Genomic DNA, 17,963 nt, shown 5'->3' with positions numbered 1-17,963 from the left:
TTGTGTGAATGCTCACGGACTGTAAATAATTCAATTATTTCACTATTATGAAAAGGAAACCTCTGGAAAGCATAATGATTACGATGATAAAACTTTATTGAGGATATAATTCAAATAAAATGCACAAATACCTTTGCTCTAAACCACAACATGGGTAAATAAAACCTTAAAACAGTTAAGCATAGTACAGTAGGCTTCCTAACACGATGACAATGCATTTGAAAACTAAAACTTTTCAAGTGCATTGTAGTGATTTTAACTATAAATCGAACCAAAAGAACCCTCCAATAATGTACACACAAAAACCTGAACACAAATAACCTTTCCGCAGGAAATAAGACCCATGTGAAAAGCAGTATACATGATATGAACGCATAAAATGTTTTGCCCAAACTGTTTTCTCTTAAATTATGGCCGGTGATTTGTGCTCATTTCCTTTAAGAACAAACCTTCTGTGTGTGAGTGCTGAGATTAAGCACTGTTCCTGTTCACTCAGAAGACTGCAATTAATGATTTTATGTCAAGTCACAGTTAATGTTAACTCAACCTTTTTCAGGTTTCTTATCCGTAACCACTTGCTTTACTTTCTTCTGCATGACTTTGATCTTGGCAGGCAAGATCTTCAGATTCAAGTAATTATTTATTTCAAAGAAGTAAAACAATGGAAAGAGTTTCCCTGTGAGAGTGTATCTACAATCAGTTTGGAAAGTTTTATTGCCGTAGACGTCAAAAAATGACAGAGTCTTTTCATCGCAGTCCAGGAGCACTCTTATCATAAGCATTCCCCTGCGTACAGATTTTTTGTCTATGTTGTCACAACCACCACAGTGACGTACTGTACAGACATGGTGTTTATCATTACTCCATCTCTCTTTTTGACACTCCTCGGCAATACCTATATCTACAAGAGCATATCGGTGGAATTCAACATCCCACTGGTGTTTCCCTGAGCTGAATCCTTGTGAGCCAAAAAGAGTATTGGCATCTGTGGAATATGCTTCGCTTGATGTGACACTGGTCAGATCCTTAGAGAATATAAGGACGGGTCCAGCTGTGTTGGGGTCCAGAATAACAGGAGCTGAGACAAGAGACATGTAGAAATAAAAGCTCAATTAACAGAACGATCTTGACTCTTTCCAGCTGGACATCAAAAACAATCTGTCCTTTATCATTAAATCGCCTCACACTTGCACACCACACTCACTGTGCTTCACCATTCCCGTCATTGTCTGCCAGACTTGGAACTTCAGGTTGCCCAGGTGTTTGGCCACATCGATTAGCACTCCCGAGACATCTGGGTCCTGCACTGTGCACTGAGTCCTGCAGTAATATTCAGGAGTCAGAGCTGCTGTTCGCTTTACATCAATGTGATGCATTGGAAGAATGGAAAGTAAAGGGTTTTGACTCACTGTTTCATTGTTGCATTGTAATTCTGAAATGAACACATGAAATAATTAGACCCTGATGCCAACCTTTATCAGAAAAACCTCAACAAAAATGGCAGGAAGATATAATTCTCCGACTACATTCTACAGCTCGAAGCGTGTGTGTACTTTGTGATTTCTCTTTCTATTGAATCATATTCCTAAGATTCTACCTGTACTCCGCCTCCTATATGCCAAGTGTGTAAAATAACATTTTGATTTGTATCTTGCTTTTTCTCTGACCTGCAGGAATGAAACATCATCTTTGCCCATCTCCTGCTCTATGGCTTTGACTGTGGTTAAAAGGGCCTTCATCTTTCTGACCACTTCCTCCATCTTCCTGCTCAGAGTCTGGCTCCTCTGTATCTCCTCCGCTCTGAGGGCTGCGATCCTGGCTGCCTCCTCTTGGCGCAAGAACTGGTGCAGCTCCTGAAACTCCTCTTTGATCTGCTTCTCTGTTTGCTGAACCTGGCTCTGAAACATTTTAACTTAATCGTTTTTCTCAGTTACTTGAAAACAGTTAGGAGAAGGGGGGGCAGCTTTTTTTCTTCAAAAAATTGAATTTGCTTTTGTAAATATAGTTATATGCTTTCAATTGTATGTTAGACTGAGTTATATTTAGTAGGAATAAATGAGTCCAATGTGCAAAACATATGCATTATTCTCAATCAGTAATAAAGAGAATATTGAATTAGATGAAGCATAAATATATTTTGGTGCTTTTAATTGATATTGCTACAGTTAATATATGTTTTGTGCATCTTATTGCATTTAGCTAATCGTGTGTTATTGAATGGAATGCAGTTTTCAAAAACTGCAATTAAGAAACTGAGAAGAAATATATATTTACAGGTACTCATTATTTTGTTTATACTTTAAAAAGCCACAACACTTTCACATACTGTACCTTGATGTGATGCAGTTTTTGATCTCTAGTTTCACTGATCTTTTTAAAGTTTTCCAGCTTCTCCTGTAAGGGCTTCAGGGCCGCCTGCATCCTCGTCTGTAATATCAACATTACAATTCACCAGCTAAATAGTGTGTCCAATCAGCCTAACCTGCATGTCTTTGGACTGTGGGAGGAAACCCACGCAAACACGGGGAGAACATGCAAACTCCACACAGGGAGGCCCCGGCCGACGGGGATTCGAACCCAGGACCTCCTTGCACACAGGGCTGGCCCCTTGCTGTGAGGCGGCAGTGCTACCCACTGCACCGTCCGTGCCGCCCTATTTCCTGAACCCAATTTCCAAAATAAGCAATTATACACCAAGACAAGTGCAATCCCCATTCATTCAGACGTGTAGGCCTTGCTCACCTTATGGTCGTGCACTGCTACCTTTAAGTGACAGCATTTATGACGGTCGTGCAAATCCGGCACGCAGTCGGCGCATATCGGCTGTTTATCCACCAGACAGAAGAGCTTCAGTTTCTCGCCGTGCCGACCGCAGAGAGTCTCCGAGCCCCCTGCGACTTCCTGTTCCAGGTGGAACCGCTCACAGAGATTCTTCAAAGCCCGGTTAACAGGGGGCTCGGTCCCGGGGGGACACGCTCTCTGGCACAGCGGACATTTATGGAAGCCGGCTGTCCTGCACTGCTGCAGACAGTCCTTACACAAGCTGTGGCTACACGACAGGACAACAGGGCAGGTGAAGATGTCGTGGCACACTGGGCAGGAGATCTCGTCCACTGACACGGTAAAGTTGGCTGCCATTCTTTGCTTCCTTATCCGCTCCTCCAGATAGCAGCCTTACATTCCACAGGGCACTTTTAGTCAACCTCCTTCTGAATACACTGTTTCCCCATACTATAATTCTTACCTGATTCACGGTTTTCTTTTGCTCGTGTTTGTATTTTTCTGTACGAATGACTAAACACAATAAAGATGACTTCACGTCTGTACTCCTGCAAAGCTAGCCCCTGTATGCCACTGCTGAAAGGAAATGAAACCGAAAGAAAAAGTTTATTTCATGGAATGAGGTTTCCTGTTTCCTGTTTACAGGAAGTATTGCTATAAGGAAGGAGGGTGTTAACAACCAGTGAGTCTTGAGTAAGAAAAAGAAAAAAAAACACACGAACTACGCAGTTTAAATGTGACATTTAAGAGGCTACATAAATGTCCATTTTCTATTCGCCTCACGTCGCGGTCACGTTGTTGGTCACACACCATGACTGGTGACTCGCTGTGAATGAGAGAGAGAGGTGGCAGCGATAAGGAATTAAGTTAAAATGTCGGTCCTTCGCTTGTTAATATTGCAGTTTGCAAAATAATCCAGGAGATGGCGCTCTAACACAAGCTCCAGGCCATGCAGCGGAGCAAGCGCCCAACGCACCTGTCATTAATTGTTAATTGCGTCGGCAACGCTTCGACGGTGCCTTTGCGTAACCTGCACACATTTTCTCCTACAAAGGTATGCATTCATGTGTACAAAAACATGCTTCAAGAATGTAATTAGTTGATACTGTTTAAAATGGCATTGGTTAATCGATAAGCAGACTGAATAGATAATAGCCTATAACCTGCAAGTCCCGTGCTCAACAAGAATTAAACGTTGTGTATGTTCTGAAGCTCTCCATGTTTATGAATCCTGATTGACCGAACTGGCTGTATAACGTGGCTAACGTCTTTTTATGTAGAAATGAATATCGTCGTAAAACGTAAGATCTAAATGGCTGTAAGATTGTAATTATAGGAGAGTGGTGATAACAGGACAGTGGTAACAATAGTGAAGTGATAGCATTGAGTTGTAAAATCACAATAGAACATAATGGAACCCAGTGATCTCACGGGTGAAACAGAAGAAAACAGAAGAACCATATCATTCACATATATCTGCTTTATTTCTCATTTGATAGAATCAGAATATGACAACATGTTTGGAAACTATAATACATTGTATTCATTTGACTAATATTACAAGCATCATATGGCCTGGGACCTCCCCCAGCAGAAGTTAGGTAGGAGGGGAACATTCATTTAGCATTTGTGAAACACATTTATGTATGAACATTTCAATTCTGTGTGTGTGTGTGTGTGTGTGTGTGTGTGTGTGTGTGTGGGTGGGGGTATGCACACAGAAATAAAACTCCATGTCTTCTGTGCAGGTGATGGATATCCAGCGTGAGATTGCTCAGCCCCATGGATATTGTAAGTTGACGATGGTCATTGTTCCTGCACGTGACAGTGAATTGTTTTGAATTTTAAAAGTGACATCCAAAATCGAAATTGAGGAAAAAAGTAAATATAAGACATTTTAAATCACAAGCACCAAGACATGCTCACAATCAGCACAGACAAGCGCTCCTGTTTGTAGATTTGTGTGCGTCACCACCCTAATCCAGTTGTATTAGCCCATACACGATATCTATTCAGAGAGCCTTTCCGTAACCAGCAGAACAACAGGAACTCAACAACAAGGCCCCACCAACCACTGCTATCCACTTGTACATCTTTATTTTTCTTTCATACTTTCTTGACTATACTGAATTCACATGTCTCACAGTCTTACTCACCCGCACACAATCACATATACAGTGTACACAGACGAATGCACATTACACACGCGCACACACACAAGCACAAACACAGTTTCTTGTACAGTGAGTTACAGACATCCTGTTAGCCCTATTTTCCCCATAGCTCATTCGGTAACATCCCTCCCTCTCACTGGTGCATCAGTAAAATAGTTTCACCTACCATATATGACTTCTTGGTATTTTCAGTAATGTGAATATCAAATCAGATGAAACCAAACTCCTTATCGATGCACGGTTCTTATATTGATCATACAGTATGTGTAGATTCTCATTGCATCTCCGTTATGTTCTACATGTGCTTTTGATTCAAACAGGCAGTTTGTAGGCATACAAATGTGTGTACGTTTATATTGCACGTACGGTATATAGGTAGTCATTTAGCCCATCAAGCTCTTGAACCTGTAGCTGCAGTTCTATAAAAATGTTTAAGAGAATATATATATTTTTCTAATCAGTGCGACATACACGCGCCTCTGTTCATCGACCCGAGCGAATGTCCTTGTACTGGCAGAGGAGGAGTCGTTTGAAGGTCTTTTTGAAGGTGGCGTTGCAGAGGGCGTAGCAGGCCGGGTTGACGGTGCTGTTGATGTAGCACAGCCAGTAGCCCATGGTCCAGGCGGCGTTGGGGATGCAGCTGGAGCAGACGGTGTTGAGGAGCACCATGACGTTGTAGGGCGTCCACGTCACCACGAAGGCCACCAGGATGGTCGGTCCTTCGCTTGTTAATATTGCAGTTTGCGAAATAATCCAGGAGAGGGCGCTCTAACACAAGCTCCAGGCCATGCAGCGGAGCAAGCGCCCAACACACCTGTCATTAATTGTTAATTGCGTCGGCAACGCTTCGACGGTGCCTTTGCGTAACCTGCTCACATTTTCTCCTACAAAGGTATGCATTCATGTGTACAAAAACATGCTTCAAGAATGTAATTAATTAATACTGTTTAAAATGGCATTGGTTTATCGATAAGAAGACTGAATAGATAATAGCCTATAACCTGCAAGTCCCGTGCTCAACAAGAATTAAACGTTGTGTATGTTCTGAAGCTCTGCATGTTTATGAATCCTGATTGACCGAACTAGCTGTATAACGTGGCTAACGTCTTTTTATGTAGAAATGAATATCGTCGTAAAACCTAAGATCTAAATGGCTGTAAGACTAATTATAGGAGAGTGGTGATAATGGGGGATTGGCGTGTGATAACAGGACAGTGGTAACAATAGTGAAGTGATAGCATTGAGTTGTAAAATCACAATAGAACATAATGGAACCCAGTGACCTCACGGCGTGAAACAGAAGAACCATATCATTCACATATATCTGCTTTATTTCTCATTTGATAGAAGAATCAGAATATGACAACATGTTTGGAAACTATAATACATTGTATTCATTTAATTAATATTACAAGCATCATATATGGCCTGGGACCTCCCCCAGCAGAAGTTAGGTAGGAGGGGAACATTCATTTAGCATTTGTGAAACACATTTATGTATGCACATTTCAGTTCTGTGTGTGTGTGTGTGTGTGTGTGTGTGTGTGTGTGTGTGTGTGTGTGGGTGGGTGGGTGGGTGGGGGTATGCGCACAGAAATAAAACTCCATGTCTTCTGTGCAGGTGATGGATGTCCAGCGTGAGATTGCTCAGCCCCATGGACATTGTAAGTTGACGATGGTCATTGTTCCTGCACGTGACAGTGAATTGTTTTGAATTTTAAAAGTGACATCCAAAATCGAAATTGAGGAAAAAAGTAAATATGACATTTTAAATCACAAGCACCAAGACATGCTCACAATCAGCACAGACAAGCGCTCCTGTTTGTAGATTTGTGTGCGTCACCACCCTAATCCAGTTGTATTAGCCCATACACGATATCTATTCAGAGAGCCTTTCTGTAACCAGCAGAACAACAGGAACTCAACAACAAGGCCCCACCAACCACTGCTATCCACTTGTACATCTTTATTTTTCTTTCATACTTTCTTGACTATACTGAATTCACATGTCTCACAGTCTTACTCACCCGCACACAATCACATATACAGTGTAGAAAGACGAATGCACATTACACACGCGCACACACACAAGCACTGTAGCTGTCCCCTGACTTTCTGGTTATTTAAAGTGCAGAGTAATATGGAGAGAATTTAATGATTATTGTGATTGGTGTTGTGCAATCATTTTGTTTGTAATGTTTGGAAAATATAAGGTTTGGTTTCTTGTGATCTTGTGTAGTAGCGACACCTACTGTTCAAATGTGTAAGTTCCTTTGCATAGACAGCATACTGTGGTCACGTGAGTCAGTTGCGTTAATTGAGAGTACTGTGGATTGGTCGAAACATTCGAGAACGGCAGAGATGTTGTTTTGTAAATGAAAAGCAAGAGAAACGAAGAGCAAAGAAGAGAGGGTGTGAAAGTGAATGTAACTACTCCTTGAGTTTGGTCACAAGGCGCACACGTTTTTCACGGTGTTTGCCGACGAAAGAAAACAATAAAACTTCAGACGTGAACATCAGTCGATGCGTGGGTGTCTGTGCTAAAGAAAAGGACCTTTGGGAGCAGTTATAGTGAAAAACGTAGCCATCGGAGTGACGAGATTCGCCAGCGTTCCTGCAAAGATAGAGCAAGGCCTGCGTGCGTCCCTTCAAAGACTCCATCATCGTACTCCACGTGGAAGATCTGCCTGCATATCCCACCATTCTTTGACGCGATCGCCCAAATCCAGCGCGGAGGTGGAACCAAAGTGCAATAAGACGACGGTGCTGCAGCTGCCAAGGACAGCCACAAGGTGGCAACGTTGTGACTCCTTTGGACAATAACATAGCAATAAGTCACCTTTGGGATACCAGGTCAGACTGTATCTTCTAAGTCTGGAAATAGTGTTCTTTCTTAGTTGATATAATAATATTTCTTGCAGAAAATGAAAATTGCATTTTGATAATTTTGTAAGTTGATCGAATGTGTGTAGCCTGTTTAATAATTGATAGTGTGTATTTCCCTGTTTGCTTTTCATCATTAATATTTCAATAGTATTGTTTCAAAGTAGTTAAGCAAAAAAAAAAAAAATGTACCAAAATAGGCCTGCATCAGAAACTGGTACACTAGAGCAAATAATTCTGTCTCTAGAAGTTGAGAAGGCACAATTGGAGGAGAAATTAGAAACTGAAATGGAAGAAACAGAAAAACAAAAAATAGAAGACCGCATAGGTGAAATTTATGCAGATCTTGAAGTACAAAGAGTAGGGCTCCAGAAGTCATCATCTCAGGTTGAACAAGAGGTGAGGCGATCAGAAAGGGTGAGACGCCCAACAGAAAAAATGCTGGAGTTCAAAAAGGAAGAGATAACAAAAAAGGAAAGAAAGTTTATGCTGACATATGTAAACTTCAAAGCAGAGGTTCAGTTAATAAGATCTAAACTTAAAGAAGAACACGCTAAAACTGAGTTAAGTGAAATGATCATAGCTGTAGAAAATTATGAGTCAGAACTAAAACAAGTATATGAGTCTTTGCGTGCACTGACTGTCCCATCCCAAGATATAAGAAGGAAAATGGATAGCTGCACCTCAGTTACTACTGAAATAACTGCACTTCTGAAAAGGCGTTACACAGAAGCTGGTAGCAAGGAGTTTGATGCAGTGGCTGCTAAAGAGGAGCTCCGCCAGTTACTCCAAAGAGAAGATGCTAGGTCAGTTTATGGATCAACTGTGTCAAGAGCTGGGCATAGTAGTCAGCAAGGAAGCTATGTGTCAGTAAAGAAGACAGAAGTAGCGGCACGTTTGGCATCAAAACGTGCTGAATTAAACAGGGAAAGAGAAATCTCCACCCAGAAGAAGGAGGTGCTAGCCCAGCAAGAGAGGTTAAAAATGCTGGAAGATCGAAGGGACCTTGAAGCCATAGAGGCTGAATACAAGGTGTATGTTGAAGAGGAATCAAAATGGAATGCTGAAATAGGAAATACTGAAGTAAAAATCACTTTGCCTCCAAGTCAGCTTCCGAAGCAGCATAGCAGCACTCCATGCGCCCAAGTTCCCCAAAGTGCTCCAGTCCCTCCTTGCTTTGGAAGCAAACCAGAGCCAAAGGCAAATGACACCTCACTGGTTGAAGCATTAAAAGAATCCCTGGCAATGACTAGACTTCCAGCACCAGAGCCATTCATGTTCACTGGCGACCCACTTAAATACACTGAATGGAGCACCTGTTTCAAAGCTTTAATCGAAACAAGCTGTACAAACCAAGCGCATAGACTGTTCTATTCGAAAAAATACATAGGTGGGGAAGCACTTTGTGTGTTAGAAGGAACATTTTATAGAAGTGATGAGGAAGCGTACACACAGGCTTGGGATGCCCTGAACAAACGCTATGGCCACTCTTTCGTAGTCCAAAGAGCATTCCGGGGAAAGCTGAATAGCTGGCCAAAAATTGGTCCAAGAGAATCTATTAAACTAAGGGAGTTTAGTGATTTCCTCATCTCCTGCAAGAATGCAATGCCCCATGTACTAGGTCTAAAGATTTTAGATGATTGTGAAGAAAATCAAAAGCTACTACAGAAACTTCCTGACTGGGCAACAACCAGATGGAACCGGTATGTCACTAAAGCACTGGATGAAGGGAAGCTATATCCAGGTTTCGAGGAATTCTCAGACTTCGTGGCAGAGGAGGCACGCATTGCATGCAATCCGATTTCCTCCCTTCATGCACTAAAATATTCAGATGAAAAACTTGGGAGGGAACAGAAGCGCCTCAAAGCCAGCGCCCTGGTGACATCAACCATGGTGTCTCAAAAAACAAAACCCACTACAAAGAACTCAAGTGCATCAGAACGTGACAAGGGTTCCAAAACCAGTCCTCTGGCCACTCAAAATAAAAGGCAAATAGAATGTATCTGTTGTCAACAAGATCACTTCATATATAAATGTGAAAAATTTGCAGCAATGCCTCTGGAGGAAAAGAAACAATTTGTCTTTAACAACAACATGTGCTTTGGTTGCCTCAGAGTCGGCCATATCTCTAAAAACTGTCGAAACAGAGCCACTTGCAATATTTGCAAGCGGAGCCATCCCTCTCCGCTTCATGAAGAACGTCATAAAGAAGAAAGAGCAGCAGCACCACCAACTGAGGAAAGAGCTTCCACTCTCAGCGTGAGAGTGGACAATAGTGATCGTACTTCAATGATTGTTCCGGTGTGGCTCTCTTGTGCAACAAAAAACAGCCCAGAAACCTTGGTGTATGCATTACTGGACACACAGAGCAGTAATACATTTATTGACCAAGAAGTGTGTAGAAAAATGCAAGCAGACACAGAACCTGTAAAATTGAAGTTGTCAACAATGACTGACAGGGGTTCAATAGTCAACTGTCAAAGAGTGGTGGGACTAAAAGTGAGAGGGTACCTTTCACAAGAGTGCATTGAGTTACCACCAGTGTACACTCGAGAATACATCCCACTGGATCAAAATAGCATTCCCAGTTGTGAAACAGCGAAAGAGTGGAGCCACCTTCGCAGGATAACAGAAGAGATGCCAGATCTATTGAACTGTCCTGTAGGACTCCTAATTGGCTATGATTGCGCAAGGGCCCTGAAACCAAAACAGGTGATATCAGGGGAAGAGTATGATCCATACGCAGTCAAGACTGATTTAGGCTGGAGTATAGTGGGATCCAAAACACCTCGTACTAGTTCAAAGCACGTCACAGGGTTTTGCCATCGCGTCTCTGTGAAAGAGCTTCCGCCTATTACACCTGCCTCTGTGATTAAGGCATTGGAAACAGATTTTCTGGACACAAACCCAAGAGAAAGGAACATATCCCAAGAAGATATTCAGTTTCTACAGCTACTGAATGGGAAAGTTCAACACAATGAGGAAGGACATCTGGAAATGCCCCTGCCCTTCAGAGAGCGTCCACAGCTTCCGAACAACAAGCAGCTCGCTATAGCCCGATTGAAACACCTCAAAAGAAAACTAGAGAAAAGTCCCAAGTACAAAGAGGACTATGTGAAATTCATCAACAGTGTCTTCAAAGATGGTGATGCAGAAGAAGTAAAGATCTCACCGAAAGAGGGCAATACATGGTACATTCCACACCACGGGGTGTACCATCCTAGGAAGCCAGAAAAAATCAGTCGTATTTGACTGCTCCGCCAGATACCTTGACACCTCTCTAAATGATCACCTACTCACAGGACCTGACTTAACTAATGCTCTGACTGGGGTGCTGTGTAGATTTCGTGAGCACCAAATTGCAATCATTTGCGATGTGGAAAAGATGTTTCACCGCTTCCATGTTAGCCCAGAAGATAGGGATTTCATGAGGTTCCTGTGGTGGGAAAATGGGAACACAGAAATAGAGCCCAAGGAATATTGCATGCGAGTGCACATCTTTGGAGCCGCATCCTCTCCAGGATATGCCAACTATGGCATGAAATATCTGGCCAGTAAATATGAAAAGGACTACCCACTGGCAGCGAGCTTCATTCGAAAGAATTTCTATGTGGATGATGGGCTTATCAGCGTAGAAACAGTTGAGAAAGCCAAGCAGCTAGTCAAAGAAGCACAAGAAATGTGTGCGAAGGGAAAGCTACGCTTGCACAAATTTGTGTCCCACAGCAGAGAAGTCTTGGATGCGATTCCAGAGAGTGAATGTGCCAGCGTTGTGAAGGATGTAGATCTGAACTACAACGAGCTTCCAATGCAGAGTGTACTGGGGGTAAAGTGGAACATAGAGACAGATGCGTTCTCATTCAATGTTATCCTTAATGAAAAGGCAGCCACACGACGAGGAATCCTATCAACAGTCGCCAGCGTGTATGACCCATTAGGATTTCTCTCTCCCTACATCTTGAATGGGAAAAGACTGCTTCAAGAGATGTGCAAGCGGGGAGTTAGTTGGGATGATCCTCTCCCTCCTGAACTACAGCCAAAATGGGAAACATGGCTCCATGACTTGGAGAATCTACATAAAATCCAAATACCAAGATGCTTCATTCCTAAGAACCTTGGCACAATCCAAAACATTGAGCTGCATCATTTCTCAGATGCTAGCAATAACGGTTATGGGCAATGCTCATACATCAGGATTGTTGCTGATGAACAAGTGCATTGTGCACTGGTCATGGGCAAGGCCAGAGTGGCACCCATAAATGTTGTCACCATACCACGCCTCGAGCTCACTGCAGCTACAGTCTCTGCTGCGGTAAGCAACACTCTTAGAGAAGAGCTCGAACTGAAAATAGATCGGGAGTTTTTCTGGACAGATTCACAGGTAGTGCTCGGGTATATCAAGAACGAAGCCCGGCGCTTTCATGTGTTTGTCGCTAACCATGTCCAGAGAATCAGAGAGACAACAGATCCAAGTCAATGGTTCTACGTTGAAACAAGTCAAAATCCTGCAGACCATGCATCTAGGGGTCTCACGGTGGCAGAGCTCATGGATTCAAATTGGCTCATAGGACCTGAGTTCTTATGGGAACGAGAGATTGTCACGAACCAAAAATCCCCAGAGCTTCTTGTAGGGGACCCAGAGGTAAAAGTCCTGAAAACAGAAGCCTCTGAAACAGACAGCTTCCTTGAAAGGTTGTCAAGATTCTCAGATTGGAATACAGCCCTCAACGTTACCGCTCGGATTCAAAGACTGGCACATAAAGACCGGTCAGGGCCTATTAGTGTAGAGGAAAGAAGACTAGCCGCTCTTGCGCTCATCAAGGCAGCACAAAGAGAAGCCTTTGAGGAAGAGCTGAAATGGCTTAGTCACAAATCTGATAAACTGCCAAAAACCCACAAGATACACCAACTTGATCCCATCCTTGAAAATGGTCTGCTCAGGGTTGGAGGGCGGTTGAGAAGATCTTCCGCATCACTTGAGTTGAAACATCCAGTGATCCTTCCTAAGGAAGCTATCGTCACACAACTCATACTTGATCACTGTCACAAGAAAACTCAGCACCAAGGCCGAGGGCAAACGTTGAACGAACTCAGGGCCAGCGGATATTGGATAGTAGGTGCCAGCAAGGTAGTGGCCAAGCATATCAAATCTTGTGTCACTTGTAGAAAGGTGCGTAGACCGATCGAAGAACAACGTATGGCAGACCTGCCTGTTGACCGAGTAGAGCCCTCACCCCCATTCTCATACACCGGAATTGACTGCTTCGGTCCCTTCTACACAAAACAGGGTCGGAAAGAATACAAGCGATATGGTCTGTTATTCACATGTTTAAGCTCTAGAGCCATCCACATAGAAATGTTGGAGGATCTCACGACTGACGCATTTTTAAATGCTTTGAGATGCTTCATAGCAATCAGAGGAGCGGTAAGACAGATCCGATCTGACCAAGGGACGAATTTCGTTGGGGCAAGGAATGAGCTAGAGAAAGGTCTTAGGGAACTAGACAAAGAGAGGATCTCTACCTATCTTGCAAGAAAACAATGTGACTTCCTTATGAATGTTCCTGACGCAAGCCACATGGGAGGTGTTTGGGAGCGCCAAATACGGACAGTAAGGAGCGTGATGAGCTCTGTCCTGGCACAAGCTACTGGAAGACTAGATTGCACCTCATTGAGAACATTCTTTTACGAGGCTATGTCGATCGTGAATAATCGTCCGCTCACCACAAACACAATCAGTGACCCCAAGAGTGTTGAACCTTTAACACCTAACCATTTACTCACAATGAAGACCTCTGTGCCTCTTCCGCCTCCTGGAAAGTTTGTTAGAGAAGATTTGTATGCCAGGAAAAGGTGGCGGAGAGTGCAATACCTGACAGAGCAATTCTGGAGCAGATGGCGTAAAGAATACCTGGCCAATGTGAGCCTCAGACAACGGTGGCATACACCCAGAAGAAATGTAGAAGTAGGGGATGTAGTAGTTGTCAAGGAGGACAATGTTCCTAGAAATGAGTGGAAACTATCCAGAGTCGTTGAGACAAGCGAAGATGATGATGGTCTCGTGAGAAAAGTTAAAATCCAAGTAGGGCAAAGTAACCTAGGAAAGAAAGGTGAACGCCTGACGCAACCATCCTTTCTTGAGCGTCCAGTTCAAAAACTAGTGGTTCTAGTGGAGAATAGTTCCTAAACTATCATTAAAATAGTACCAAAAGATGGATGTCTAAATGTTTATGTTAAGGTTAATTGACAGCTTATGGTAAAATTACAAGATTTAATCATTCTGTTCACATAAATCTTTGTAATTTTGGTGGCAGTGTAGCTGTCCCCTGACTTTCTGGTTATTTAAAGTGCAGAGTAATATGGAGAGAATTTAATGATTATTGTGATTGGTGTTGTGCAATCATTTTGTTTGTAATGTTTGGAAAATATAAGGTTTGGTTTCTTGTGATCTTGTGTAGTAGCGACACCTACTGTTCAAATGTGTAAGTTCCTTTGCATAGACAGCATACTGTGGTCACGTGAGTCAGTTGCGTTAATTGAGAGTACTGTGGATTGGTCGAAACATTCGAGAACGGCAGAGATGTTGTTTTGTAAATGAAAAGCAAGAGAAACGAAGAGCAAAGAAGAGAGGGTGTGAAAGTGAATGTAACTACTCCTTGAGTTTGGTCACAAGGCGCACACGTTTTTCACGGTGTTTGCCGACGAAAGAAAACAATAAAACTTCAGACGTGAACATCAGTCGATGCGTGGGTGTCTGTGCTAAAGAAAAGGACCTTTGGGAGCAGTTATAAGCACAAACACAGTTTCTTGTACAGTGAGTTACAGACATCCTGTTAGCCCTATTTTCCCCATAGTTCATTCGGTAACATCCCTCCCTCTCGCTCTTGGTATTTTCAGTAATGTGAATGTCATATCAGATGAAACCGAACTCCTTATCGATGCACGGTTCTTATGTAGATCATACAATGTGTGTAGATTCTCATTGCATCTCCGTTATGTTCTAAATGTGCTTTTGATTCAAACGGACAGTTTGTAGGCATACAAATGTGTGTGCGTTTATATTGCACGTACGGTATATAGGTAGTCATTTAGCCCATCAAGCTCTTGAACCTGTAGCTGCAGTTCTATAAAATTTTATAAGAGAATATATATTTTTCTAATCAGTGCGACATACACGCGCCTCCGTTCATCGACCCGAGCGAATGTCCTTGTACTGGCGGAGGAGGAGTCGTTTGAAGGTCTTTTTGAAGGTGGCGTTGCAGAGGGCGTAGCAGGCCGGGTTGACGGTGCTGTTGCACAGCCAGTAGCCCATGGTCCAGGCGGCATCGGGGATGCAGCTGGAGCAGATGGTGTTGAGGAGCACCATGACGTTGTAGGGCGTCCACGTCACCACGAAGGCCACCAGGTGACAAGGCAGCCGCCGCCCAGGAGGAAGGCGGCGGCGTCGTCGCTGGAGAAGAAGGTGACACGCACCATCATGGCCATCCTGGTGGCCTTCGTGGTGACTTGGACGCCCTACAACGTCATGGCGCTCCTCAACACCATCTGCTCCAGCTGCATCCCTCATGGGGTAGCTGAGCGGCTTGGTGACGCAGAAGTAGCGGTCGAAGCTGATGATGAGGAGGTTCATCACGGAGGCGTTGCTCACCACATAGTCCAGGGCCAGCCACAGGTCGCACACCACGGGCCCCAGGGGCCAGTAGCCAATCACGATGTAGACCGTGTACAGGTTCATGGAACTCATGCCGATGATGAGGTCTGCGCAAGCCAGGCTGACGAGGAAGTAGTTGTTGATGGTCTGCAGGCTCCTGTTGACTATGATTGAAAGCATGACCAGGATGTTCCCAATGATGGTGACCAGACTGAGAGAGCCTGCAACCAGGACTATGAAGGCCGCCTCCACCGGCAGGTAGGGGGGCCCGGGCAGCAGGGCGGAAGTGCCGTTGTCCTCCGAGGCGTTGGAGATGTTGGAGAAGGTGGAGAGGGCAACGATGTCCGTGTTCAACTCCATCTGTAAGTCGACTGAGTCACTATGGATAAAAGCGTCAGCCAAATGACGTAATGAACTGCAGGTCAAAATAACCATGGGAATTCTGGGCTGCTCGTTATGTAAAGTGTGATCATTGGTGCTGGGAAGGGAAAGAATGAAAATGCTGTGCTGCAGTGAGCTACTGGTGCTAGCTGTGATGCATTCGTTGCCATTTGTGTATGGAGTAACAAGGTTTTCTATTGCTACACATTTGCAGCAGCATTAGCATTTAGACTTAAGACATTAAGTCTGTGTATTGTGAATAAAGACTAAAGAGCACGGTGTCATGTTTATTTTTTAATTATTGTAATTGACATTGACATTTTAACATCACTGGAACAGCTTGTGTGAATGCTCACGGACTGTAAATAATTAAATTATTTCACTATTATGAAAAGGAAACCTCCGGAAAGCATATTGATTACGATAATAATAACTTTATTGAGGATATAATTCAAATAAAATGCACGAATACCTTTGCTCTAAACCACAACATGGGTAAATAAAACCTTAAAATAGTTAAGCATAGTAAGCTTCCTAACACGATGACAATGCATTTGAAAACAAAAACTTTTCAAGTGCATTGTAGTGATTTTAACTATAACTCGAACCAAAAGAACCCTCCAATAATGTACACACAAACCTTTCCCCTAAAAATAAGACCCATGTGAAAAGCACTGTACATGATATGAACACAAAAAATGTTTTGCCCAAACTGTTTTCTCAAACTATGGCTGGTGATTTGTGCTTGTTTCCTTTAAGAACAAACCTCCGTTCATTGATAATTGACCTGGACGGAGTGCTGAGATTAAGCACTGTTCCTGTTCACTCAGAAGACTGCAATTAATGATTTTATGTCAAGTTACAGTTCATGTTAACTCAACCTTTTTCAGGTTTCTCATCTGTAAACCACTTGCTTTGCATAAGCGTGGCTTTTCAGTCACTGAACTTTCTTCTGCATGACTTTGATCTTGGCAGGCAAGATCTTCAGATTCACGTCCTCATATACTACATAAAAGTAAAACAATGGAAAGAGTTTCCCTGTGAGAGTGTATCTACAACCAGTTTTGAAAGTTTCATTGCCGTAGACGTCAAAAAATGACAGAGTCTTTTCATCGCAGTCCAGGAGCACTCTTATCAAAAGCATTCCCCTGCGTATAGATTTTTCATTTATTGGGTCACAACCACCATAGTAACGTACTGTACAGACATGGTGTTTATCATTACTCCATCTCTCTTTTTGACACTCCTCGGCAATACCTAAATATACAGCAGCATTTCGGTGAAATTCAACATCCCACTGGTGTTTCCCTGAGCTGAATCCTTGTGAGCCAAAAAGAGTGGCATCCATGGGATATGCTTTGCTTAATGTGACACTGGTCAGATCCTTAGAGAATATAAATAAGGGTCCGGCTGTGTTGGGGTCCAGAATAACGGGAGCTGAGACAAGAGACATGTAGAAATAAAAGCTCAATCAACAGAATGATCTTGACTCTTTCCAGCTGTGCATCGAAAACAATCTGTCCTTTATCATTAAATCGCCTCACACTTGTACACCACACTCACTGTGTGACTAATTATAGGAGAGTGGTGATAATGGGGGATTGGCGTGTGATAACAGGACAGTGGTAACAGTAGTGAAGTGATAGCATTGAGTTGTAAAATCACAATAGAACATAATGGAACCCAGTGACCTCACGGCGTGAAACAGAAGAACCATATCATTCACATATATCTGCTTTATTTCTCATTTGATAGAAGAATCAGAATATGACAACATGTTTGGAAACTATAATACATTGTATTCATTTAACTAATATTACAAGCATCATATATGGCCTGGGACCTCCCCCAGCAGAAGTTAGGTAGGAGGGGAACATTCATTTAGCATTTGTGAAACACATTTATGTATGCACATTTCAATTCTGTGTGTGTGTGTGTGTGTGTGTGGGTGGGTGGGGGTATGCGCACAGAAATAAAACTCCATGTCTTCTGTGCAGGTGATGGATATCCAGCGTGAGATTGCTCAGCCCCATGGATATTGTAAGTTGACGATGGTCATTGTTCCTGCACATGACAATGAATCGTTTTGAATT

At 43.0% G+C, this 17,963-nt stretch overlaps 2 protein-coding genes across 2 annotated transcripts; both read right to left on the bottom strand.

The window, feature by feature from the left end:
• Nucleotides 1-235: 235 nt before the first annotated feature.
• LOC133118811 (E3 ubiquitin-protein ligase TRIM35-like) lies at nt 236-3,341 on the bottom strand. Its single transcript, XM_061229064.1, has 6 exons — nt 2,743-3,341; nt 2,332-2,427; nt 1,668-1,898; nt 1,410-1,432; nt 1,205-1,320; nt 236-1,078 (listed from the first exon to the last, which is right to left on the bottom strand). The coding sequence occupies exons 1-6, from the start codon at nt 3,136-3,138 to the stop codon at nt 543-545; spliced, it is 1,398 nt and encodes a 465-aa protein (XP_061085048.1). The 5' UTR covers nt 3,139-3,341; the 3' UTR covers nt 236-542.
• A 2,097-nt stretch (nt 3,342-5,438) lies between these two features.
• LOC133119342 (muscarinic acetylcholine receptor M2-like) lies at nt 5,439-15,849 on the bottom strand. The gene is made up of 2 exons (XM_061229877.1): nt 15,033-15,849; nt 5,439-5,674 (listed from the first exon to the last, which is right to left on the bottom strand). The coding sequence occupies exons 1-2, from the start codon at nt 15,847-15,849 to the stop codon at nt 5,439-5,441; spliced, it is 1,053 nt and encodes a 350-aa protein (XP_061085861.1).
• Between the last annotated feature and the right edge of the window lie 2,114 nt (nt 15,850-17,963).

Source organism: Conger conger, chromosome 19 (genome assembly GCF_963514075.1).
Source record: "Conger conger chromosome 19, fConCon1.1, whole genome shotgun sequence".
In the NCBI taxonomy this organism is placed as follows: Eukaryota; Metazoa; Chordata; class Actinopteri; order Anguilliformes; family Congridae; genus Conger; species Conger conger.
Note: the sequence above shows the minus strand (reverse complement) of the source record. Positions and strands in the feature narration are given on the sequence as shown.